The sequence below is a fragment of the Aspergillus sclerotioniger genome (genome assembly GCF_003184525.1).
Source record: "Aspergillus sclerotioniger CBS 115572 chromosome Unknown BO94scaffold_20, whole genome shotgun sequence".
NCBI classification, from domain to species: domain Eukaryota; kingdom Fungi; phylum Ascomycota; class Eurotiomycetes; order Eurotiales; family Aspergillaceae; genus Aspergillus; species Aspergillus sclerotioniger.
The window spans coordinates 261,553-286,847 of record NW_020291010.1 but is presented as its reverse complement, the minus strand read 5'-3'; the positions used below and the strand labels follow the sequence as shown (position 1 = coordinate 286,847).

Genomic DNA, 25,295 nt, shown 5'->3' with positions numbered 1-25,295 from the left:
GGAATTAGTGCAGGTTTCCAGAGATGAGTGAGATGGGTCAGACAAACCTTCTTTTTTCGCCACCGACAGGTTTCACACCCTCGAGATGGACCACTATACACCATGACTGATATAAGAGTACTACCTGGTAAGATGTGAAAGTGGTTAGGATACTTGAAGAGGGGTTTGCGATAACCAGTCGCTTACTACGCAAGTGGGCTATGCGCAGGTAAGCACTAAGGCCCAGCCGACTGAACTAATCAGCCTATCGCTAGAGGCCATGCGGAGACAGAACCATAAACACAGCTGGATGATCACAAGTAAACTTCAACCATTCTCTATGTATTCTAGATGTACAAAAAGCAGACGTATCGTCTTCACCTTCAATCACCCAAGTCCATGACACAGCTTTAGGACAACCGCTCGGGCAGTGGAGACTCTCACAGGTTCAAAGCAAAACGACAAGTTTCTGCGCAGATATGCCACCTTGGCCATAACGGTCCACTGCCGTCTGAATACTCTCCAGGCCGTTCCCTACAACCAGGGGCGCAGGAGCAGGGATGAACGTACTGGCCCTCAGTGCATGGGGCAAGAAGTCCTCATATACAGCTTTCCCCACAAAGTTGTCCTTGATAGTTGTTCCAAACACTTGCTTCACACTGACTCCCTCTGGTGGTGCAGGGAAGCGACCCTGAACTGTTGCCACAAATTTGGTTCCTTCGGTCTTGCTCACAACTTCCGCACAGAGTGGAGTGGCTGAGAAACCGATGCAGTCCATAACACCGACAAGTGTCTTGCCCTGCAGAGCTTGGATAAGATCCTCGGTAACTGTGGGACTGCTGTAATTGAACACCTGGATAGCTCCAAGCTTCTTCACATAGTCAAAGTTCTTAGGCGATGCCGTGGTGATCACTTCGTACCCAGCCGCCACGGCAAGTTGAATTGCATTGCTGCCCACACAGCTTGCGCCTCCCCAGACAAGGAGCGTCTTTCCTGTGAGCGAGGCACGGGGCTCAGTGGGCAACTGCATCTTCAGGAACTCGTCCTGGAAGAGACCGCAGCAAGCAGTTGAGAATGCCAGAGGAAGGACTGCAGCGTTTTCGTACGGGATGTTGTCAGGAAGTTCACTGGCCATGTTGATCTGCAAGATGGTGTGAGCCTGGAAGGCGTTGTCCTGGTTGCGCTTGGTGGCCATGCCAACTGCGTGGCCAAACACACGATCACCAGGCTTGAAGCGAGTGACGTTTGGACCCACAGCGATGACTTCCCCGGCCACATCCTGACCCAGCATCGTGGGGTAATTCATGGGCCACCAGGCTCTGGTCTGGAGACTGTTGTCGACGGGGTTGATGGCGACAGCATGGTTCCGCACAAGGACTTCGTTTTCTTCGGGCTTCCAGAGAGGTGCCTCCTTGACCTCGAAGGGGTGGGCTTTAGCGGCTGTGAGCCAAGCTGCGGCGTTGCTGGTGGAAATGGACATAGCTGTTGGGTATGAGATAGGTGATCTGGGATTCAAGAATGGGTACTTTTAATTGAAATAAAGCAGGATGAGATTTGGAGCTTGGAGAGTATGGGAAATTGCTGGTTCTGATCCCTCCATTCACCAGGAGATGTGATGGTTTTATATACCTGCTGTTGAGAGCGCGGTCGGACATTCTTCTGGTCGGAGATACTGCTCGGTCTCCGAGTACGAGCGTTTGCTTGATGGCGGTCTTGCGAATTTGACAATTGCGTGTCCATGCGAGCGCAATCTTGCAGGGTAAGGTCCTTGTCGTGGAGGTGATCCCCCAAACATCTCGTTGCTTATTATGGGGGAAGGCCCACTTCTGCGCAAGACTAGCCTAACTGGGGCTAGCGTCAACAGGAACCCACTATCCCCTTTCGAGCTTTTTGAGGCATCCGGCTCGGCCTCGGTAATAAGCCGGAACTCGGAAGTGGGAAAAAAAAGATTTTTGAAAAAAGGGATTCTACACAGTGGAGCCTAGTACGCAGCATAGCAGCCATGGCGGCTTATGCCGTCGAATTTGTGCAGATTTTCCCAACGCCGAATCCACACTGATAGCAGTCACTCCGCGGAGTGATCTTGGCACCTAGAGATGCCCAGTTAACCCGTTACTTGTGGCAGGCAGCGCGCCAAGCCGAAACGAGAGATAGGACTGTCCGATGATGTACCGGTCCTGATTCCACACCTTATACTCGGGCCAATCCCGTCCCACGCCCAGTGTCACATATAAGGGCAAAACATGCTCCTCGGTGGGATGCGCGTCAACCCAATCCTCACGTTTCTGCAAATCTAGAAAACGAGTGTCTCTCTCCCGCGGAGTCGGCGCAGCGAGGGACTTCAAGGCCGCCTGTTCTACCGATCTAGCCACTGTGGTGCCAGCGGTTCCTTCACGAGTTGCGCGGAGATTGTGGACTATCATTCCTGATCCAATGATTAGGATTCGGCCGGGTCTGCAGCAGGTCAGCTTTTGCGCGGCCCTTCTTCGTGGCCCATTCAGGGTATATGTAGCCGTGGACTTGATTGGGGAACCTACAGTGATGAAAGAGCTTCACCGAGTCGAACATGCGCATCCAGATCGTTACCATCATATGTGGAAACTTCCAGGATGGGGATATCCAATTCATCCTCTCCATCAGGGAACATGAGTTTAAAGGGTACCCATCTGCTCGAAATCAGAATCGGTTTGATACCCCTCGAAAACAACGTCTTGGACTCACACCCCATGATCGAGGTCGCGCTCAACGCCCTCTGCCTTAATCCCTTGGTCGACCAAATGTCGCAATACTTTCTCGCCCAATGCCCTGGAAGATTTGTGCGGGTATTGATATTCGAAAACATGTGGGAATGTAGTGTGCCAGGATGGGCCCAGGTCATGCCAGACCTTCGTCGGTTCTTTTAGGTTAACTATCGCACACCCGTCTCAGATGACACCAGCAAAAAGCGACTCTCCTGAATACTGACCCTGGATGGTATCATTCTCACTCTGAAAGTGACCACAAGTGATCACAATAGCCTCTGGCTTCAGAGCTTTGATTTCCTTGCCGATCTCGCGCAGATCTTGCTGGACGGGCCCATAGCCGGGTTTGAAGAGGATACTTACGCCCCCTGGCACATTCTGGTCAGTGAAATGTTTTCGCAATTTTTTTGCTATTCTCTCACCATGGCCGATAAAATACGTGGGCAGCTTGTCGCTTGCTGCCGTGGACATGGTTGCTGGTTCGGCGTTTTCTGTGGAGTGCATACTTCCGACTCGGGGACTAGGGGGACAGGCACGTCGAGACTCCAAATAAAAGGCGGGGCTTCGGACCGTTTTTATAAGTCGTGGCTTTATCTCGCCGTTTGGTGGGATGTTCTTTTAGCGTCCTGGGATGGAAGAAGATTGGCTACATGGGGACAGAAAGTGGAGAGAATTAATCATTTAGCCGCTGGCTGGATGGCGAGTGATAAGTCGGGATTGCATCATCACCATTTATGCAAGTCATACTTGCTTCGTCTATGAGCTTCTGATAAAAGTCTTTTCAGAACGGAGGGTGACTTTCGATCAACAAGAATGGGATTGTCAGGACGCATCCTCGCTTACCCAACAGGGACGCAGGTGAGATACAAGAGACAATTTGAATTTCCTGCAGAGATTAAACAAACATCTCTAATGATTTTGATAGGTTCGTTCCCCTGAGAAGCATGTAGATCATGGAGAAACCATTTCTGCAATTGCACCTATCAGATCCAAGCTTCGCGCAGGTCGGGGTAAACCTACCCCGGGAGGTGAGGGGTTCGATCTGTACACATGCCCCATTTAAACACCAAACTGGAGGATTGGTACACGCACAGCATACTACATTTCTCTCTATCTCCCAGCATAATGGCTCAATTGTTATTTTCAATTGTTCTCTTTTTGTCTCTCATTGCCCCCTCCCTCTCACTATCCGCTATAGCTCGAAACGGCCACACCCGATCTCAATGCATAGTCAACCCCGGTAACTCCTCTGATATCGACGATGTGCCCGCCATTCTCGATGCCCTGACCACCTGTGGCTCCGGTGGCCGGGTCACCTTCACCAACAGTACCTACCACATCAACTCGGTCATGAACACAACCTGGCTCGACGATGTGGAGATCGACCTGCAGGGTACACTACTTGTAAGCAAACAAGTCATCCAGTACAACCCTTTTTATCCTCTGACATGCAATAGTGGAGCACCAACATCTCCTACTGGCTAGACCATTCCCTCCCCGTGGGGTATCAGAATCAATCCACGGCATGGATCCTAGGCGGTACCGATATCGTCTTGGATGGACACGGATACGGAACATTCAATGGCAGTGGGACAACCTGGTATGAATTTGTTGGATCGACGTCGAACTACCCAGGGCGACCGAACCAGTTGACGGTTTCGGGGGCGAAAGGAGCGGTCTTTAAGGGATTGCGGTTTGTGCAGAGTCAGATGTGGTGAGTATGCCTTTCCATTTTTTATGAGGCTTAAGCTAATTGCACAGGACCATGTCAATTATCCACACATCAGACTCATGGTTCGATTCCATCTACGTGAATAATCTCTACGATAATGGTCGTTCGGCGCGTATGTACCGAGTCAACATCAATCACCATTCTTATCTAACCTAATCGCAATAGACAACACCGACGGTGCCAACACCATCTACAGCCAAAACATCACCTTCACCAACTGGGAGGTCATCAACGGCGACGACAGTATCAGCACGAAAGCCAACTCCACCGATATCACGATCGCAGACTCGACCTTCTCCACCGGTCTGGGAATAGCAATCGGTAGTATCGGACAATACAATGGGGCCTTTGAAACTGTCGAGCGTCTTCGAATCTCCAACATCACATACGAGAAGACGACTCATGCCGTGTATTTCAAAACATGGACGGGCGATCAGGTCGGATATCCACCGAATGGAGGTGGTGGGGGATTGGGATGTATTTTCATTCACTCCATCCTCCGTGGGCTTACTCCCTCTAACAACTGTATAACTTGCAACAGATGCGTCTGACATCTCCGCCACGGACCTCAAAACGAATAATCTAAAAGGCACCCCGTTTACCATATCCCAGTGCACGACGTTCTCTGGGGCCTCGGGAAACTGCACCAACTCCAAGTTTCAGATCCGGGATCTCGTCTTCACTGATATTTCGGGTACGAGTAAGTCGGAGGATGTGGCGAGCTTTCAGTGTAGTGCTGTCGCGCCGTGTGAGGATATCACTACCGAGAAGGTGGATTTGCGGATTACAGGAAATACAACATATGCTGGGGAGTATCTCTGTGGAAACGTGGAGGGGACGGTGGGGTTTAATTGTACGGGGGAGGTGTGTGTTGGGTCTAGTGCGACGGGAGGTTGTTAGCTGGGTACCCCAATGTTGCGCGTCGGTATAAGCCAGGGAAGAAATCATGTTTCATTGGACTTTGGGTCAATTCTCGTGGTTCTGTCCGAAGAGTCTGCGGGAAGCCGATCACTCCTGAGATGGATGCCGCACGGGGCACAATCTCCATACTGCGGCGACTAAACTAGGAAGGGACAAGGGTGGTCCAATCCGATGGGGGAAAATTTTTGGATGTGTCCAAGCAGGTTGGCAATCCGCCATCTTGTTCTTGCCTCGTACACTCAACTCTATCTTCCATTGGCCACATGTGAGATTGCTAGTCAACTCCCCTGGATTCCCCTTGCAGGGTAAATACGAGACCCTCGATCTTGCATGTGGATAAGCCCCCTATCGTTCCTGCTTGGCATTCTTGACCCACTGGCTCAGATTCTCCAATTCCCAACAAGCTTTTTAGGTCGGCCGCTTCTTTTCCCCATAATTACGTATGGTGAGTCAGCCGAGCAGCTCAACCAGGATACGCAGCCAGTGTTATTGCCTAATATATGCAACAATAATGGCAATCAGACCTCGGATTTGACCGGAATTCGACCCTGGCTGACGTCTAAAGAAGGTAATTACGTCCGAGGTCTTCGGCCGAGCTTTGAGACACTGCGGTGCAGCTCATGCCACGGCTCCACCCGAACAAGAGGTCTGTAGATCCAGGCCCACTCACGACGAAACGTATAAAAACCCTCCAGGAACAACACGCATACACCCTTAGAGTCAGTCCCGACCAACGATGAGCAATTGAGCACCCTTCTGCATGACAACCACGATGTCGGAAAGTTCCGTATGTTAATGCCCTTTCAACCCCCGAACATGGTCTCTAACCTGCCATGTTGAACATCAGTGGACAGAATGGTCCCAGAACGTCATCTCTACTCTCCAAGATTCCGTTACCTCCTTCCTCGTGTCCACCGAAAACCGCGCCGATGCCCTCCGCGCCTACATCGCTGAGCACCCCAGTGCCTCGTTCCGAGATAACCCCTGGGCCCTAATGGCCGCAATCGAGGACTTTGCCACTACCAAATCCCATATGATGATCTTCCGGGAGTCGAAGATGAGGATCGCGCGTGCCGCACTAGAAGCCATGCCGGTGAAACCGAAGGTGATACTGGAGTTTGGAACATACGTGGGCAACTCGGCCCTGGCATGGGGTGCCATCCTGCAAAGTCTGCACGGGGCGGATGCGGCCGCGCAGGGGTGCAGAGTATATACTTTCGAGATAGATCCGGGGATGGTGCGTGTCGCGAGAGAGTTCATTCAGCTGGCTGGATTGGACGATGTGGTGCACGTTTTGGAAGGGCCTGCGGCGGAGTCGGTAAAGAGGTTGTATGAGGAGGGGAAAATTGCTCGGGGTGGAGTGGACATGGTCTTTTTCGATCATTGGGAGAAGTACTATTTGCCGGATCTGTTGCTGTGTGAAGACTTGCGGGTCTTGAGGGAGGGATCGTTAGTGATTGCGGATAATACGGATATGCCTGGTGCACCGCAGTATCTGAAACATGTGAGGTCGGGGGGTGGTGGGGTACTAGGCATGGTGAGGTATGAGAGCAAAGCGTTTGAGAGTACCACGCAAATAGGAGTACCGGTTTGTTTTTTCGTCCCATTACGCGTACACTGTGAGGTTGGACTGACATGAGTCTAGAATATTGTGGAGATTAGCACCGTTGTTGAGACATAGGGTGGAAAACCATCCCACACAGAGTGAGTTCCTGCTGGAAGGCTGGTACCATTTCGGCAGGAATATCTTCATTGTCAATCTCGATCCTCGATAACGATGAAATGTATATTTATAAGGTCAAGACCATTTTATCAGCAATAGATGGAACTAAATGGAATGTTGTTCACGGCCTTCATTCCGAGAATCTAAAATCCGGTGGGGCGCGGAGAGTGTCATCATAATTGCCTTATATAGACTAGCGCAGTGTCGCGTCTATGCTAACCCGAAATGGGAATCGCCTCGGAAAGTGTGCAGACTGCAGCAAGTGACTGCTCTCTCTCGCCCTCTCCCTCTCAGTCTACCAGATATTCACTTTGAGCCATGTTGCCAACCGTTTTGTTGCTGTCACGCAGTACAATCAGGTATTCGCCACAGCTGACGAAGACAGCGACCTCCTTTGCTTTCCCGCCGGGCGGCGCCAACCACTTGGTACATCAACGTGCACACAGTCTAAAATGCCGCATGGAAACCCCTGTCTACAAAGTCTACAGGAAGATTTTAACGCAATGACAAGTTTCTAGCTCCTATATGTCTTGGAGGCGGGAGATTTGCTAAGAAGCACTGTCTGTCACACCATACCAAGGTACTTGGCTTCATCTCGGCAGGAGAACTCCTTGGTCGCACTGGCTGGGAAGAAGTCGGAGTTGCAGGATCATGGCAGCTAACATGAGTGTGACACAATAGGAGCTTCGAGCCCAGTATCATACCATGGAACCAGTTGATTCCCCTGGCAGCATCGAGATAACCTGGGATAACCAGCGAGCTTCTGTTGGCTTGGCCGAATCAACCACGGTTCACCCGCTTCTGCCTTGATCTTATTTGCGACATAAACCAGTTTATTGATGCGGCTTGCTTCAACCCTACGACCGGTAGCCGAGATATCTGCGGCCCTTGGAATACGCCAAGCTATATTTCGGACCCGTTGTATATAGATAGAGATCCTACAGCGACAATGCGACCGAAGCGATCTCGCAAATTATGAGTTGCTGGCCTAGCCTCCGATCGTGTGACCAATATGGATCACCAGCATGATCATGGGCTTCAGAACGAGCCCATTGCAGTTGTTGGCATGGGTAAGAAATGATATATGTTCCTGGTATTCCCAAGGGTTATACTCACGACTATCTCAGGCTGCCGTTTGCCAGGAAACGTCTCTTCACCCTCGGAGCTATGGGACTTTCTCATCCAAAACAAATCAGGCCATTGCCACGTACCGAAAGACCGCTACAATACAGATGCATTTTATCACCCCGACGTTGAAAGACCAGGCAGCATCAACTCTACGGGGGGCTACTTTATCCAAGAAGATATTAGAGCCTTTGACAACGCATTTTTCGGGATAAACAACCCTGAAGCCAGAGACATGGATCCTCAGCAGCGGAAGTTGCTTGAGGTGGTCTACGAGGCTTTTGAGAATGCCGGTGTTCCTCAAGAGCATCTCCAGGGATCGCAGACTGGTGTCTTCGTTGGTAATTTTACCAATGATCATCTAATCATGCAGCTTAAAGACCCAGAATATGTCTCGCGGTACAGTGCAACTGGTTTGAACACGACTATACTGGCAAATCGCATCACACATTCTTTCGACTTGCATGGACCGTCTCTTACGGTCGATACAGCGTGTTCTGCATCGCTTTATGCATTTCACCTGGCTTGTTTGTCTCTAGACGCGCATGACTGTACTGCAGCCATTGTTGCCTCAGCTAATTTGATCCAGTCACCAGAACAGCAGATCAGTATTACCAAAGCAGGCACCTTGTCTCCTGATTCAGTTAGCCATACGTTCGATGAATCAGCCAATGGATATGGGAGGGCGGAGGCTGTATCTGCCGTGTACTTGAAGCGCCTTGGCGACGCAGTTAGGGACAAAGACCCTATAAGATCAATAATCAGGGGAACTGCCACGAACGGGTAAGTGTACTGCAGCATGAGCTTCAATCAGCACTAACCATGTCGGAAAGAAACGGGAGAACCTCTGGAATCTTTCAACCGAGTATCAAGAGCCAGAAAGCTGTAATAAGGGCAGCGTACCGGCGCGCTGGCTTGGTCCCAGATGAGACTGATTATATTGAGGTGAGCAATACCTGCTAGTCATCAAACCCAGAAGCTTACCATAACAGGCACATGGAACTGGCACAAAAGTGGGCGATCCCATGGAGATTGAGGCGATAACCGGGGTCTTTTGTCATAAAACGGGGAGACCTACACTGGTGGGCGGTGTCAAACCAGCTCTTGGGCACAGCGAAGCTGCGACTGGTTTGACTAGTGTGATGAAAGTTAGCCTAGCCCTCGAGCATGGACTCTTGCCTGCTACCATTGGTGTCAATAAGATTAATCCGGCGATAAAAACGGATGAATGGAACGTCGATATTGTAACAAGCAATAAGACATGGCCTACATCGGCTGTGCCACGGGCTGGGATTAATGCCTCTGGATTCGGCGGTTCCAACAGCCACGCCATTCTCGAAGCCGCACAGGTCTGTTGTCGTTCCTCTCCAACTATCGACGAGACCACTGGAGCTTCATGCGTGGGCACTCGTCATTCTTCATGTGATAGCGGCTCAAGCGAAAGTGGTATGGCCGAGCACGATCGGCTCAACTTGATTCTCTTGTCGGCAAAATCTCAAGCATCTCTTGCTCAAATGGCTCACAATCTAGCTACATATACAGCGCACCCTCACCGGCCCGTTTCTCTTAATGATTTAGCTTTTACCCTCGGTTGCCGTCGCTCCAGGTTCGATTTTCGGGGCTTTTTCCTGGAATCTCAGTCACGCTTAGATAACGGCTTAGATACAAATGCACTAAAGACAGGCCACTCTGACTCCTTGGGGGCCCTTCCATTTGCATTCATATATACGGGACAAGGCTCTCAATGGGCTGGCATGGGTAAAGAGCTCCTCAAGTGCAATTACGTGTTTCGGCACACGATCGAATACCTTGACTTTTGCTTACATGCTCTCGATTCGGAGCACGCGCCGCCTTGGTCAATTGAGGCAACCTTCCTTGCGCCCGCCGCAGAAAGCGATATCAATAGTGCAGAAAAGTCACAGTCAATATGCACAGCAGTCCAGATCGCCCTCACAGACTTATTGCGCGACTGGGGCGTCCTTCCGGAGATAGTTGTGGGGCACTCGTCAGGCGAAATAGGAGCCGCATATGCAGCTGGCTTTCTCAGTGCGCGGGAAGCCATTCTAACTTCCTACTTTCGAGGAAGGATTGTCTCAGAATGCCCTTGCGCTGGTGCCATGGTCACCGCCGGACTTCAAAAGTCTGAAGCCGAGACTATCATTGAAGAGCTTGTGTTGCAAGGGAAACTCCAAGTGGCGTGCATTAACTCGCCTGAAAGCACCACCATAAGCGGGGATGAAGAAGCGATAGATCATTTTGCATCCCTTCTTCAAGAGCGCGGCATCATGTCGAAAAAGCTGAGGACAGGTGGCAACGCATATCATTCACATCATATGAAGGAAATAGGCTCTCGGTATCAATCATTATTAAAGCAACACTGGAATAGACCATATACCATTATGAAGGGTGTTACCGCCTCTACCGCAAATGTGACACGGTCAGTGACGATGATATCTACAGTGACAGGTGAGGAGGCAAAGGAAAGCGAGGTGGCGATGTCGACTTATTGGCGATTTAATCTTGAGTCACCAGTTCGATTCTCAGATGCTCTCTGGACAATACTGCAGAGGCAAAGTTATCACTTCATCGAGATCGGTCCCCACTCAACACTAAAACTTCCTCTCCAACAGACTGCCGTGTCAATAGGAAAATCAGACTATCTTTACGATAGTGCGTTTTCCCGCGGAAAAGACTCGTGGATGACCATGCTCCAACTAATTGGGTCCCTGTTCTTGCAAGGGCATGATGAACTCAACTACCGGGATGTTATAGTTGGAGAAGCCTGGAAACAACCCTGTGTCTGTATCGACCTTCCTCCGTATCCGTGGGATTATGACTGCTCTGCGATGTGGTCTGTTCCTCGAATGGTGACTGAGTTCTGTCATCGCAAATATCCCCGACATGATCTGCTCGGCTCACGCGTGCCGGGAGTCAGCCCAGCTACCGCCATGTGGCGTAATCTACTAGATCTCAACGAAGTGGAATGGCTATCCCATCACTGTCTTGGCCCATACCCTATATTTCCTGCGGCTGGCTATATCGCAATGGCTGTTGAAGCGATTCGTCAAGTTTCTGGGTTGGAACTCGACGAATGTCCTGGAATTGAGCTCCGTAACCTGAATTTTCTCAAAACGCTCGACTTGGATCCGAATCAAAAGCCACGGGTTGAAGTTCTCGCTGAGATGAGTGCTTCGAAAATTTCCAGCCTAGCTACCTCGAATAAATGGTGGGACTTCAGTGTTTTGTCTGTGACTGATGATGACTTCCAGGCTACTAAGCACATGAGCGGCATCGTCAGCCTTGCTGGAGAATCTCCACGCACAGCCCGTCAGATCAACCTGGACAAGTCAAAGTTGCAGAAAGACGCATCACGAGTCTGGTACGAGAGGTTTATCCAAGAAGGTCTCAACTGGGGTCCATCATTCTCTATCATGAAGGAAATCTTTAGAGATCGAGCGCGGATGAAATGCGCAGCAGCGGCTACTACCCCTCTTCTCCGTGGCAGTGATCCAAGCCGGAGTGGGAGACCAGAATACATCGTTCATCCGATTTCAATGGACGGCATGTTCCAAACTGCCTTCGTTGCCACCTCTGGCGGATGGATAAACCAGCTTCGTGCCAAATTGCCTGTCGCTATGGACTCGCTGTATATTGCTCCTACTTCTGCAATCGATATGAGCACGGAAAATATTTGGTCGACAGATGGGGTGTCGGAAAGCGTCGGGTTCGGTGCTGTCAGGATTAACGCCGAGCTCTACAATTCATCAGGCCAAGTTCTGGCCCGCATGAACAACGCCCGTTGTATCACCTTTCAGGGAAAGAGTCAGACAGACACGCCTGAGGAACGTAACCCACTTGTTAGGGTCGCTTGGAAGCCTGATATCACTTTGACGACCAGTCCGGATATCTCAACATACCTTGACTGGTTTGCAGATATCTGCAGGTCTCAGAGGAGAGTTGCTGAAGAGCACCTACTCCGCCTGGCTGGTGCCCTTGACTTGATCTGCCATAAGCGACCTGATAGTAAGGTTCTCGACCTCACCAACCAAACCACGACGGCGGAACTTATGCGCACGCTACTACGTGCACACTCGCCATTACGCAGGTTTGACACTTATTTTGAAGGCTCTTTCTCAGAATCGGGAGAACTCCTGGGCAAGGAAGCTTTCACGGAAGAGCAGACGGAATCAAAACCAAGTCAGGGAACTATGTTTGACGTATTAATCATTGACCTGGTAAATCCATCTCCCTCTTGCGTGATAGGATACTAAATGTCTGAAGGAATCGGATGCTCTGATATCAAAAATTTCCCCTTTTGTTTCTCCAGGAGCAATGGTTATCACAACAAGGGACGTGCCAAAACCTGATGTTCACTTCGAAACAGTGATAACAGACAAAGCTGGTTCTCAGTCAATGACAATATCCAAGACTCCAAGCGCGGCGACAACAGCGAACAAGGCCCAGACACGCCATGTAGTTATGGTATGTTAAGACAAAACCTCTCATCCTTCTTCCTCGGCTGATAAGACTTGTACAGATTACACGCGACGACCGTGTATCTGACATGGAAGTACAGATCCAACAAGCTCTAGAACATTTCTTTGGTTTCACCGTAAATATGATCAGTTTGTTTCAAGTATCAGAAGAAACAGTTCCAAAACGAGCGATTGTCGTATCAAGCCTGGAACTCCGACGACCTCTTTTGATCGCCATGGATGAACATGAAATAGCCTACTTAAAAGACATTACAGACAGAGCAGCCATAGTACTGTGGCTCTCAAATGGAGACATGTTAGGTGGTCAACGCCCTGACTTCGCTCCAGTGCTAGGTCTCTCTCGTTGTTCGATGCTAGGGCAGCCTTCTCTCAGATTTGCAGTGCTCAACATAGATGATGTGTCCATCCCTTCATCTCAGAGAACACCAAGGAACACTGTTAAGATTATGCATCAGTTGATTCACACTGGCAACCCGGATTTGGAGTTTGCCCAGAAGAAGGGGACAATCCACATAGCTCGCTGGGAGCCGGACGAATATCTTAACACGAAATTCCGATTGAAGCAGAATGAAGACACAATCGACAAAGATCTTGGTAGCGTGGGACGTTGCGAACTTGGCATCAAGAGCCCTGGGCAGATGGATACAATCCATTTCGTGCGAAAAGAACACCCAGACAAACTCCCGCCAGATGAGGTTGAGGTTGAGGTGAAATGTGTGGGTCTGAATGCCAAGGTAAGCCCGGCATTGATTTTGAAGAACACTACTCATGTGAGATAGGATTTGTATGTTCTTACTGCCAGAGTCGATACCAAGAACGCAACCTGCTCGTGTGAGTGCGCAGGAGTTATCACAGCAGTTGGAGACAACGTGTTCGGTTTCAATACCGGTGACCGTGTGGTTGCCATGGGCCCAGCTCATTTTGCGAACATTGAGCGCTTCCCACAATGGGCTCTCTGTAAGCTTAGCAATGATGAGAATTTCACAGTATGTATAGATGTCTCAATGTCTTTTGGCAACAACACACTCACCTCGCTTCAGACAGCATCAACAATCCCAATTGTGTTCTCAACTGTACTATATGCTTTGAAGTACATGGCTAGCATTCAACCTGGTGAAGTAAGCATACCGATTACAGTTTTCCCACAGAGCTAACGGTGGTAGTCTATACTTATTCACTCGGCCGCAGGCGGGGTTGGAATGGCTGCAATCCAATACGCAAAACATGTCGGCGCAAAGGTAGATTCCTATAGATACAACAAAGAGCCGCGGTTCGTTAACATTCCATAGATCTTTGCGACTGTTGGAAACGAGAAGAAGAGGACATTTTTGGTCAAGAACTTTGGCCTTGATGCAAGCCGGATTTTCAGCTCCCGGGATACATCGTTTCTACCTGCAGTTCTTGACGCAACATCTGGTCAAGGTGTCGATGTTGTGTTGAACTCTCTCAGTGGCGAGCTATTGCACAGCAGCTTCAGCGCATGTGCTGGATTTGGCCGTTTCATTGAGATTGGAAAGCGCGACATTCTGGACCATGGAGCCTTGGACATGAGCGTGTTTGCCCGCAGTGTCTCGTTCATGGCATTTGATTTGGCAGATCTCTATTTGTCAAAGAAGCAGGCACACCATGAGCTATGGCGAAGTCTGCTCATGGAGAGTATGCGTCTCATCCGTTCAGGCATCTGCCGACCTTGCTTTCCAATCGATGTGTTTGATGTCTCCGAGATAACCGACGCATTTCGTCATCTCTCACTTGGGAGCCGGATAGGCAAAGTTGCGGTATCCTTCCAGAATGCACACAGTAGGATCAGGGTTATCCCAGACAAACATGAGGCCGCCTTTGATCCTCACAAGAGCTACCTTATGGTTGGGTGTCTTGGGGGTTTGGGCAGAAGCCTGTCGAAATGGATGGTGTCTCGGGGCGCCCGCAGCTTTGTCTTCCTCGGTCGATCTGGCGATGATAAGCCCGAGGCAAGAACTATGGTTGACGATCTTCGGGAACAGGGTAGTCACGTCGTTGTCACTCGTGGTGATGTCTGCAAATATGATGATGTCGAAAAGGCTGTTTGCGAGGCAATCTCCCCAATTGGAGGCGTTATGCAAGCTGCCATGGCTCTCAGCGAAGCCCTCTGGGTCGACATGTCACGTGAACAGTGGCATACAACTCTCAGCCCGAAGGTGCAAGGTACTTGGAACCTTCACAACGCGTTACGAAAGGAAAATCGAGACTCCCATCTGGACTTCTTCGTGATGACTTCTTCCACGTCTGGGACTGTCGGAACACCAACAGAGGCCAACTACAGCGCAGCTAACGCCTTCCTCGATGCTTTCGCTCGCTACCGCAATAGTCTCGGCCTACCAGCCGTTGCTATTGGCTACGGTATGCTTTCGGGGGTAGGGTACCTTCACGAGCATCCGGAAATCGAATCATATTTGAAACGAGCGGGCGCACATGCCATCACTGAAGACGAACTTATCCAGATCATGGACCTCGCCATCACTCATCAGGACCCAGCTACCTGGGAGTCACGCTATGACCAACTCGTAGGTAGTCACCTCCTCACAGGAGTTGAATTCATAGACCTCCAAAAACAACACGATCAAGGCTTCGAAGGCGATAACCCGATTCTCTCGGATCCGCGGGCATCTCTATTCTCTGCATCTTTTGCTCGTAAAACCGGCAAAGACATCAACGCGAATACCACCCCCGCTGGGAATAATCGTCTGCCTGAAGAGGTTATCACTGCGCTTCGTGGAAATCAGAGCAGCAACAGCACATCAGTTCTAGACGCCTTGCGCGGTATATTGTCAACGAAGATATCGCACTTGATCCTTCTTCCAGAGGGAAAGCTGCAGCCAGATCAACCGCTTGGTGAATTTGGACTAGACTCGATGCTCGCGGCTGAGCTTCGGACATTTATTTTCCGTCGACTGGATGTCGATGTGCCGTTTGTGGTGCTGATGAATAGTAGTACGACGGTAGATGTGCTAGCTCGTCGGATTTCGGAGGGTTTGGAAGTGGATGTTGATGGTTGATGGGTTGGATGGCAGTAGTATTGCTGTCGATCGTCAAGTTCATCGAAGTACTTTATCTCACTGATACGTGGTTACTTGGTGTGCTCATTGTTCTGTTCTTTTTATTCAAGTCGCTCGTAAGTCCCACAGCATGTTTGTCAGCGATAAAACATTGATGGAAAACGCGAGAAGAAATGAAAGCAAGATCAATTGAAGGATTCAAACTCCATCGGAATGAATTAAGTTTCCCTTTGTCGAAGTGGCGGTTGTAATTTAGGTACAAAAAGGAGACGAGGAATCAATTGAAATGCAAGATGTACAGGATTCCGTTGTTTATCACTTTCACGACAGGGATATAGTCCTATTCGTACATTTCTGAAAGAGACTAGGCAGCCGCTTTTCAGCTCTGAGGATATTGAGTTGGTATTAGTGAGTCTTACTTAGTACAACCGAGCGCGCTAATCTCAATCCAGTAGCCCGCTCGGAGCTTGAGGTCTACGGTTTGTGCTTGGGATTATCCTTACTCTAACTGACACAAGCATCCGATCGGCATTCTGGGCTCATAATGAAGAAATAGTTCCTGATCTTGATAAGAACAATCATATGATCCTGTTCTACTCGTTCATATCCATCTAATGTCTTCTTCTGTGTCTGGTTTCCCGCTTTATCTTGAATGTGGATCTACCTAAAACAGGCTAGTGTTGGGGCTCTTTTTCAGCTCTCCATTGCAGATGGATGAATTACGGCTCCTTGTCCACTCACCGCTCGCTTCAAACAGTTCAGCTTGCCGTCCATGACTTTTGGCCCCCACGCGGGACCACTAAGCACTTACAAAGTCACCTATCAAGCTAGCTCCCTTGGATTATAACAGCAACAGTCCACCCCCCGCAATGTATTCGAAAAGCCTCTTCTGCGAACTGGTTTCCCTTTTAGGAAAGACAGCGTTATGGCCGGGGTCTACAGAGGAAAAATCAGTATGGGGTGTGCGTTGTGCCGCAAACGACGGCTGCGAGTAAGTGGGCACGTTCAGACCTTAAACATTGGCCAACAGTATGCAGTGCGACCGACGTCAGCCATCTTGCTCACAGTGTCTGCGAGTGAAACAAGAGTGTTTCGGATATCGAGATCCGGATACCCTGAGGGTCTATGATCAGAGCGCAGAAGTTGTCTCCAAGGCTCGAGCCCGATATAGTGGTGGTCCCACCCAACGGTCGCCTGCGCCCCCCCTCATCTACTCCCCCATCTCCGATGACCAGCGAGCCCTGTCTTATATCATCCCATACTATATTGGCACGGACCAACACCGGGGCTTACTTTTGTTTCTGCCAAGCCTGTTGGAGAATGACCCCTCTCCTGCGTTAACAGCCTCCGCCAAGGCTATAGGTCTGTTAGGCATGACGAGGATGCCGCACGTGGAACATCGAGCCAGAAAAGAATATAGTATTGCCTTGTGTGCTACAAATAGTGCTTTAAGAGATCCGACAACAGCAACTTCCGATTCCACTCTGGGCGCCGTGTTATTGCTGAGCTTGTATGAGGTGATACCCCCTTAGAAGCGGCAATCTTCGCGTCCAAGCAACATACACTAATCGATCCTTTCCAGCTGATCACATCACGACCCACGGAAATGGGCAGTGGCTGGAAGGATCATGCTCAAGGAGCAGCCAAGCTCCTGGAACTGCGAGGGGAAGAGCAGTTGAACTCGCCTGTTGGGCTAGAGTTATTCACCATTGTGCGCTTTCAAAACGTGAGTCATCCCGTCGATGGGAGATTTCTACTACTTGCCTCATACAATATTGGCAGGTAATCAGCAGTGTCTTCTTCCGACTTGGGTCACGGATTCACAATTCCCCCACGATTGCAGCACTGTCTCAAGTCGCAACATCTAAAAGAAATGAACATACCCGGCCAATCGAAACCCTCTACAACATGCTCATTGAGCTAAACGATATAGCAATCGAAGTTGACGAGGCACACCTCCAAAGTGACCTCGAGAAGCAACAGGTGCTAATTGAGAGATCCCTTCTCCTTGATGCGCGTCTACAGGCGTGGACGACATCGCTGAGTCCAGCGTGGTCTTATCAAGTCATCGATGACCCGCGTTCTCATTTACCCAAAGCCACCTATCCTCCGATCTATGATAACAGATATCATATGTACCACGGGGTCTCCCTCGCCACCATGTGGAATAACTATCGCCAGACGCGCATCGTTCTCAATGAGATGATTAAGATGATGGCCCTGCGTCGGTGGAAGTTACAAAATCTTCCCCAGTATCAGCACATCATATATCAATCTACTGGCATTATTGAGCACATGGCAGATGATATTTGTGACAGTATCCCCTATTACTTCATCTCCGGCGAAGTAGGCTTTGGAAGCATATACCGGGCGCTGTGGCCGCTATTCATTGCAGGCCGATGCGCAGCCACAGAATCTCCGGCGAAAAAATGGGCTGTGCAAATCCTCGACCTCATTGGAAACATTACGGGGATTCAGCAGGCGATCGGCATGTCGCAGCTCCTCAAGCAGGGGAAACCAGCCAGCGTGATTCCTGGAGGGGATCTGGTGACTGAGTCGATCTTTAACCAGGCAGCCAGGTTGTCTCCTGGTGGTGACTAAAGAATAATTATGGAATATATACGCTCAAGAAGAATATTTAATACTACGAAGAACAGTCATAGTCACCTCTAGCTACATGACGTAGCGCGAGTAAAACAGAGAACAAGTAGCTCCGTCACATAGGACCCGAGCTTACGTGATGTGGATCCGGGTCCCTCCCTCATTATGAGGCTTAACCGGGTGTAGTTACCTATCAGCATTTTAGCTCAGCGATGTGGATCTGATGTTGCCAAGTTACTGGCTTAATCTAGTCTAGTGCGCCAAGGTGGATCCAGAATACCGAGTTGCTTGCCTAATTCAGTCTAGTGCGTTAATGTCAATGCCGCCTTGGGCCCCAACGAAGATGACGATCCCGAGTCATATACCAAATACAGAGATGAAGCCCGACTCCCACTGGAGACCTCGTTGGATACCGCAATGCGGCTGTGCCTGATGATGTACTCAGCTTTGACCCGGTCTTCAAGCTGGGTTGGGAGCTTAAATAGCTCACCTTTTCCCATGAATCAGATAGAATTCTCAGCACTTCAAGGACTACTGTAGTCTCATTGATCAAAGCAGCGGCGCACCATGAAGACCTCGGTACTCTTGGGCTTGATGTCCCTGAACATCATCGACTGTAAGTCACTTCTATCACTGGCTGCATCAACAAGCTCACGATGTTTAATCTCAGTTACCAACGCTGGAGCCATCTCCATCCAAAAGGACCTCGCTTCACGAACGGTGAAAAATGTCAAGTCTCGTGCTCTCCCAGATGCACCAGATGGCTATGCCCCGGTGCATGTCACCTGCCCCTCGAGCCGGCCTACCATTCGGCCTGCTTCCGCACTGTCCTCCAATGAGACCGCATGGCTCGAAACTCGCCGTCAGAAGACCGAATCCGCCCTGAAGGACTTCTTCGGGCATATCGAGATTGAGAACTTTGATGCTGTGAGCTACATCTCAAACCACTCTGGCAGCGACTTGCCAAATGTCGCCATTGGCATCTCGGGTGGTGGTCTTGTTGCGTGTCTGAATGGAGGAGGTGCTATTAAGGCCTTTGATGAACGCACCGAAGGATCCACAGCCAAAGGTCAGCTCGGTGGTCTGCTACAGTCAGCTACCTATTTCGCCGCCCTCAGCGGTGGCTCGTGGGCTCTCGGCTCTATCTATGTCAACAACTTCACCACAGTGTCCAGTCTACAGCAGAATCTGTGGGATTTCAACTCCGAGGAGATTATCTACGGTCCCGCTAAGATTCCGCACATTGAACTCTGGGGAAACATCTCGGCCGAAATCAAGAGCAAGCGGGATGCTGGATTCAAGACGGGTGACGCCGACTTCTGGTAAGCTGACCTTGTTCTTTGAACCGAGAAATCTTATTGACATGTGATTCCAGGGGTCGTATCCAGGGATACAACTTCTTCAATGCTAGCCATGGTGGTGTTGACTACACCTGGTCCTCGATTGCAAAGACCCAATCCTTCCAGAGTGCTGATATGCCGATGCCTCTGGTCGTCATGACTGGCAACCAGCAAAGCACCGAGACCCTATCAAGCTCCCCGGCCACATACCCCATCTACGAGACTACCCCATGGGAGTGGGGTACCTACGACGATGACATCTACGGCTTCGCCCCCTTGGAATATCTCGGCACTCGCTTCGTCGACGGCGTCGTGCCTGACAACGAAACCTGCGTCCGGGGCTTCGACAATGCGGGTTTCATCACCGGCTCGTCCAGCGATATCTGGAACGAGAACGGACACGATATCAAGTACTATCTCGGGCTAGCTCTCGAAGAATACGAAGCCGCCGCGCCCAACTCCTCCACCGTGACGTTCCTGAAAACCGCCATCGCGGACTTTGATAACGCCGCCAGCTCCACCAACTCCAACATCAGCGGGCCCGCCGCCTACGACCCGAACCCCTTCTACCACTACAACACCGCCACCTCGCCCTACGCGCAAACCACCAACCTGATTGTCCAGGACGGCGGCGAAACCAGCCAGAACATCCCCCTGTACCCACTCATCCAGCAAAAGCGCAACGTCGACGTGATCTTCGCCGTCGACTCCCTCGGCTCCGCCTCCTACGACTACTGGCCCACCGGCTCCTCCCTGATCGCCACCTACAACCGCACCCTCCTCGACATCGCCAACGACACCTCGTTCCCCGAAGTCCCTGACCTCGACACCTTCCTCAACCTCGGCCTGAATGCCCGCCCGACCTTCTTCGGCTGCAACGCCTCCCATCAGACCCCCTTGGTCGTGTACCTCCCCAACCACCCCATCACCTACAGCTCCAACTACTCGCTCATCCAGGGTCAATTCACCGACGCCGAGCGGGACGCAATCATCACCAATGGGTACAACGTCGCGACCCAAGCCAACGGCACGCTGGATGCCGACTGGTCAACGTGTGTGGGGTGTGCGGTGCTCAGTCGCTCGTTGAATCGCACCGGAACGACCACCCCGGAGGCGTGCACGAAGTGTTTCCAGCGGTATTGCTGGAATGGGACTGTGGATGACGAGACGCCAAAGGCGTATGAGCCGACCGCATCTCTGAGCGCCGTCGCGGCGGCGGCTAATGCGACGGCATCAGCAACGGCTTCGAGCTTGGGTACTTCGCTGCGGGCAGCTCTTTCTGCTGCGCTGATGGTACCAGTACTGGCGGTACTGTACACAGTTTGAGAGAATCGCTCGGAGAGGATTGGGCTGTGCTTTTTGTTGTTTCTTCAGGGTTCAAGCTCTTCTTCTTTTGCACTGTTCTTTTATGTTGTATGTTTTATTTTGGAACTATCGTCATTTGTCTTTAAAGCTAATTTAACCTGTATTATCATCTTCGAAATAAGCCCTCTTTCCCAGTTCTGAAAATAGTCAACCGTTTGAACCCATCAGAGGATGGGATATAATATTGTCATGCCATACAGATAGTGTCATAAGTAAACTGAGCACCCACCCGCTTCATCTTAGCATTTATTCCTCCACTATAGAGCGGTTCGTATAGCGTTTCTTTCTTCCACAAACCCACAAACACCCAAGGCTCGTATGTCTAAATTGAGGGAAACATTATCCATTTTGTATTATGGGGTTCAGATAACGTGTTTAGTGTCGTGTAGGTTAACAGTCTCCATGGACAATAGCTTAGGATAAATCTTGTTTTGATTTATTTATTTCTGGCCCTCTGGGTTCGGTTGGTGTCTTATTGAATTGGATTGAATGAAACAAATTATGGGATAACATGGGTGCCAGTAATAGTAAATGTAAATAATCATCACTCGGGGCGGGGTGAGGGGGGAATAAACTCATAAGACAGTCACTCGTAAATCATACATACATACATATTAGTGTTTTGTCGTTGTACAGGAAGTGTACAGCGTAAGATTTTTCTGAAGGAAGGGCGGTTATGAGAAGGGAAACAAATTAGACAACGAATGTAGATAGTACAATGAACGTTCAATGTGTCAGAGATAGATAGTAAACCACATATTCCATGGTCTTCAGCTCACTCACTCTCCGTGAGGCTGAAATCTACACATCCATCCTTTGAGAGCTTGTTGCCGTCTCATTCCCCGCACTTAGTCGGGCAATATGAGATGCCTCGGCTTTCGAGGACGCCGAGCCCCTGCGATCGTATGGAGCCAGGTCCGGAAACTCGAATTTGGAGCTCTTCCAGGGCTTCACTTTCATCACGTACATGGTGTCGATCTCCTCCAGTGTGCGACCGCGACCTTCGATGACAGCGACGTAGACTAGGCCTGCGGCGAGGAACAGGCAGCCTGCGAAGACGTAGCCGAGACGGAAGTCGATGGCGCTGGTGATGAAGGGGGTGAAAAATGCCAGAAGGAAGTTCCACAGCCAGTTGGATGCGGTGGCGAGGGACATGGCGCGGGCGCGAAATTCGGAGGGATAGAGCTCGGCGATGATGGTCCAGACCATTGGACCCCAGGTTGAGGCGAAGCCTGTGATGGTTAGTATTTATGTTGAGCTTAGAGGGAAAGGGGGAGGGGGGGGTACCAAGGATGAAGAGACAAGCGAAAACGACCATGACTACACCAGCTGTGTGTGTCCGTTCGGGGTTTTGGTGGTCCAAGGAGAAGTGGCCGACTGAGGCAAAGACCATGAAGCAGACGAACATCCACAAAGCTCCGGCTATTAGAGATCGACGACGACCGTAGTTTTCAATCAGGTAGAGACCCAAGAATGTCGTTCCGAAATTCACTCCGCCCAGGATCATCTGGGTTACGTAGCTGTTTTGGATCCCGGCGCCTTGGAAGATGGTCGTGCCGTAGTAGAAGAAGTAATTGGCGCCGGTGAGTTGCTGCAATGCTTGGAGGGCAACGCCAACCGCCACACGATATCCCATGCGGGGGGCGCGGAATAAATGGCCCCAGGTTATTTGTCCGCGCGCTTTTTCTTCCTCGAACTTTTGCCTGATCTCGTCGATTTCGAGCTTGAGCATGCGATGGTTTCTCGGGATCCCGTACATCTTTGCCAGGGTATTGGCCGCTTTGTCCTCTTTGCCGTGTCTGTAGTCAAATCGGGCACTTTCGGGGAACATTGAAATTCCAACCCCCAGGATGATGGCCCAGATGTAGGTGACTCCCATGGGAATCCGCCAGGATCCTGTGTCGGTTCTTGCCTCGGTGCCGTAGTTGATGCAGTTGGCGACGAAGATTCCGAGGGTGATGAATAGTTGGTAGGTACTGTTGATGTTAGCTTTACAACTTGATTGGGAGTTAAGTGGGTAGATACCTGACGAGCGAACCACGAATATGTCGCGGTCCAGTTTCTGCTTGGTACATGGGGACAAGCAAGGACAAGGCCCCAACACCGAGACCTGCCACCCATCGGCCCATGGCGACCTGGTACCACTTCCCGAAGGGTGAGGATATTTGGATGGTGATGCCCACGCATACCATAATGCTCCAGCAGCTGATGGACCATTTTCGGCCAATGCGATCTGCGATAGGTGCAGCGATCAACGCGCCGATCAGAGTACCGATCGATAACTGTGGTTATCAGATTAGATCATGCGACTAGTGTGGGTACCATGCGTGGTCTTACCAGGCCGACAATTAAACCCGAACGGGCGTTGGTGAAATAGTATGTGCCATCAGAGCGCTGTTCACCATATCGTTGGAGGAAATTTTTCATCTCCAGGAAGCCGGAGATTTGGCCAGTGTCGTACCCGAAAAGAAAGCCGCCCATTGACACGAAAATACCCATCAAGAATGAGCGCCACGTAAGTAGGGGAATCGGCGTATCCACAATCACTTCTCCGGACTTTTCATGATTTGGATTGGTGGGTGGCACCTCTTGCGGCAGGGTATCGCCATTGAAATGGTTCTCTGGCCTCGCACGAGGTACTTTAAAGTTGGGTAGTCTCATTTTGCAATGTCCGTATTAATGCGCCAGACGTGATTTCTGAGGCTGAGTGGTGATAAGAGAAGGTCAGAATGAAAATATATAGACTCGGGGGGAACGTGGACATGATGGTTCCATGATGTCATGATAAGAACTGGACTTCCAGTTCCTTTTGTTCCTTTGTCTGGTAGCAAGAAGGGACTCGTCTCCGATCCTTTGTTCGGACAAGGGTAACCCAGTCTAGATGTCCAGCTGCTCACGTGGTGGTCCTGAATTCTCGTCCATGGGATATCTCACATCAGCCACCTATGTCTGACTCCGGCCGAAATTGTAACTTCGCAGCTCGGGGATCCCGGTCGAATCCCGAACTTTGATACGTTCCAGCCACTTTGATGGGGGAAGCCATCTATGGTAGCGATCCGGGGAAAGTCAATTATTATGTCATCACTCAGAGGGGCAATTACCCCGGGGTATATGACAGGATGACTTTGAAGGTGCCGGGGTGGCTGCTGGAATACCACCGTGGTTCCACGGCTCGTGCTCGTTGCCCAATGTCGGGATCCGGGGTCTTGGCTTACGTCTGGGGTTTTCTCCGCACTTCGGTACTCCTTACGTATGTTCTTTGGTGATAACCATCAGAATCACGATAGAGCATCATTGAACCTTTGTCAAGTCCAGGATACGGTATGACCGGGTGTGGATGTGGCGTTCCAACGTTGCACTCAGCCACTGCAGGGGCAAGTAGGAGTTCACAACCGAGGTCTGCGTTGGCTCTGAAAAAGACCCGTGTCGAGAGGGTGTAGACAAGGGCCTATCTGCTCGATATCAGCTCCTGGCATCTATGGTTCCAATCAGTCGTCAGCATGTCCGTAGCCTGTGGGGTTGTTTTGGGGATTGTTTGTGGTCAGGTCAGTCATGTTGAGCGCTGGGTGCTGGTAATGCCATGATAGCTGAGCGGTATGGTGTGGAATAGCATGCCTCGTATCCTTCGCTTAATGTAGTCTGCCGGGTCTTCCGATCTGCCGGGGAGATGTGAAGTTGGTGAAGTCAACGGCGACGCCGCGTCGGTCCCATCCGACATCACCTGATGCCCGAAACAAAGAAAACAAACTTTTATAGGACAAGCATTTCTTGTTCTGGTGCCACTCACCCTACTGGGTGTCTGAGGAGACTTAGTCTCTTCTATTGGAGGGTTTTCGCAGATGAAGGTATATTTGTTTGTAGAGATCCAATCCCGCTATATATTTTTGAAGACATCCAATAGACTGGTAGAAACCGAGTGCCAACCACGACAAGCACAGTCATTTTTAGGCACCGAGTTCTGCACAATGACGGCCTCAGGATAGTTGAAAATAAATGGAAAAGTGTTCTAGACTGCACCTAATCGGTTTATCTGTTAGTCATGAGGGAAACAAGAGGGCAACACCTTACTGAATGCTTGGGGGGAACAGGGTATTTAGTTTGCTTTATGTAACCAAACAAGCAGTCTGTATTTCAACAAATGGGGCTGTGGTTTAGTGGTATAATATTCCCTTAGCATGGGAGAGGTCCGGGGTTCGATTCCCCGCAGCTCCATTTTTTATGTTTTTGTTTTTGTTTT

General features: G+C 50.4%; 9 protein-coding genes and 1 non-coding gene across 10 annotated transcripts; 7 read left to right on the top strand and 3 right to left on the bottom strand.

Moving 5' to 3' along the window:
- Positions 1–312: 312 nt before the first annotated feature.
- Positions 313–1,775, bottom strand: BO94DRAFT_536878 (zinc-binding alcohol dehydrogenase family protein). Its single transcript, XM_025612136.1, has one exon. The coding sequence runs from the start codon at positions 1,457–1,459 to the stop codon at positions 428–430; it is 1,032 nt and encodes a 343-aa protein (XP_025465694.1). The 5' UTR covers positions 1,460–1,775; the 3' UTR covers positions 313–427.
- A 232-nt stretch (positions 1,776–2,007) lies between these two features.
- Positions 2,008–3,191, bottom strand: BO94DRAFT_567275 (DODA-type extradiol aromatic ring-opening family dioxygenase; the record flags this gene model as incomplete). The annotated part of the gene is made up of 5 exons (XM_025614618.1): positions 2,008–2,433; positions 2,517–2,645; positions 2,701–2,887; positions 2,945–3,088; positions 3,143–3,191. The coding sequence occupies 5 exons, from the start codon at positions 3,189–3,191 to the stop codon at positions 2,070–2,072; spliced, it is 873 nt and encodes a 290-aa protein (XP_025465693.1). The 3' UTR covers positions 2,008–2,069.
- A 654-nt stretch (positions 3,192–3,845) lies between these two features.
- On the top strand, positions 3,846–5,352 carry BO94DRAFT_558056 (putative exo-polygalacturonase; the record flags this gene model as incomplete). The annotated part of the gene is made up of 5 exons (XM_025613976.1): positions 3,846–4,124; positions 4,178–4,434; positions 4,482–4,564; positions 4,618–4,929; positions 4,994–5,352. 5 exons carry the CDS (start codon positions 3,846–3,848, stop codon positions 5,350–5,352), a joined length of 1,290 nt encoding a protein of 429 aa, XP_025465692.1.
- Positions 5,353–5,552: 200 nt separating this feature from the next.
- Positions 5,553–6,197, top strand: BO94DRAFT_146644 (uncharacterized protein). The gene has a single exon (XM_025605769.1). It carries the CDS (start codon positions 5,704–5,706, stop codon positions 6,025–6,027), a length of 324 nt encoding a protein of 107 aa, XP_025465691.1. The 5' UTR covers positions 5,553–5,703; the 3' UTR covers positions 6,028–6,197.
- BO94DRAFT_567273 (O-methyltransferase) lies at positions 6,146–7,191 on the top strand (the record flags this gene model as incomplete). Its single annotated transcript, XM_025614617.1, has 3 exons — positions 6,146–6,160; positions 6,221–6,961; positions 7,019–7,191. 3 exons carry the CDS (start codon positions 6,146–6,148, stop codon positions 7,052–7,054), a joined length of 792 nt encoding a protein of 263 aa, XP_025465690.1. The 3' UTR covers positions 7,055–7,191.
- Positions 7,192–8,108: 917 nt separating this feature from the next.
- On the top strand, positions 8,109–15,752 carry BO94DRAFT_587329 (type I polyketide synthase; the record flags this gene model as incomplete). The annotated part of the gene is made up of 10 exons (XM_025615817.1): positions 8,109–8,166; positions 8,224–9,004; positions 9,055–9,166; positions 9,214–12,456; positions 12,503–12,703; positions 12,759–13,451; positions 13,497–13,703; positions 13,758–13,835; positions 13,881–13,955; positions 14,007–15,752. 10 exons carry the CDS (start codon positions 8,109–8,111, stop codon positions 15,750–15,752), a joined length of 7,194 nt encoding a protein of 2,397 aa, XP_025465689.1.
- An 870-nt stretch (positions 15,753–16,622) lies between these two features.
- Positions 16,623–18,401, top strand: BO94DRAFT_567271 (uncharacterized protein). The gene is made up of 4 exons (XM_025614616.1): positions 16,623–16,743; positions 16,790–17,269; positions 17,335–17,478; positions 17,535–18,401. The coding sequence occupies exons 1-4, from the start codon at positions 16,678–16,680 to the stop codon at positions 18,351–18,353; spliced, it is 1,509 nt and encodes a 502-aa protein (XP_025465688.1). The 5' UTR covers positions 16,623–16,677; the 3' UTR covers positions 18,354–18,401.
- A 519-nt stretch (positions 18,402–18,920) lies between these two features.
- Positions 18,921–21,481, top strand: BO94DRAFT_567270 (lysophospholipase phospholipase; the record flags this gene model as incomplete). The annotated part of the gene is made up of 4 exons (XM_025614615.1): positions 18,921–18,969; positions 19,024–19,675; positions 19,729–20,871; positions 21,448–21,481. The coding sequence occupies 4 exons, from the start codon at positions 18,921–18,923 to the stop codon at positions 21,479–21,481; spliced, it is 1,878 nt and encodes a 625-aa protein (XP_025465687.1).
- Positions 21,482–21,748: 267 nt separating this feature from the next.
- BO94DRAFT_146539 (sugar porter family MFS transporter) lies at positions 21,749–23,903 on the bottom strand. The gene is made up of 4 exons (XM_025605768.1): positions 23,396–23,903; positions 23,084–23,340; positions 22,346–23,034; positions 21,749–22,290 (listed from the first exon to the last, which is right to left on the bottom strand). The coding sequence occupies exons 1-4, from the start codon at positions 23,717–23,719 to the stop codon at positions 21,860–21,862; spliced, it is 1,701 nt and encodes a 566-aa protein (XP_025465686.1). The 5' UTR covers positions 23,720–23,903; the 3' UTR covers positions 21,749–21,859.
- Positions 23,904–25,198: 1,295 nt separating this feature from the next.
- BO94DRAFT_t210 lies at positions 25,199–25,270 on the top strand. Its single transcript has one exon. It is a non-coding gene; the product is annotated as a tRNA-Ala (tRNA).
- Positions 25,271–25,295: the final 25 nt, after the last annotated feature.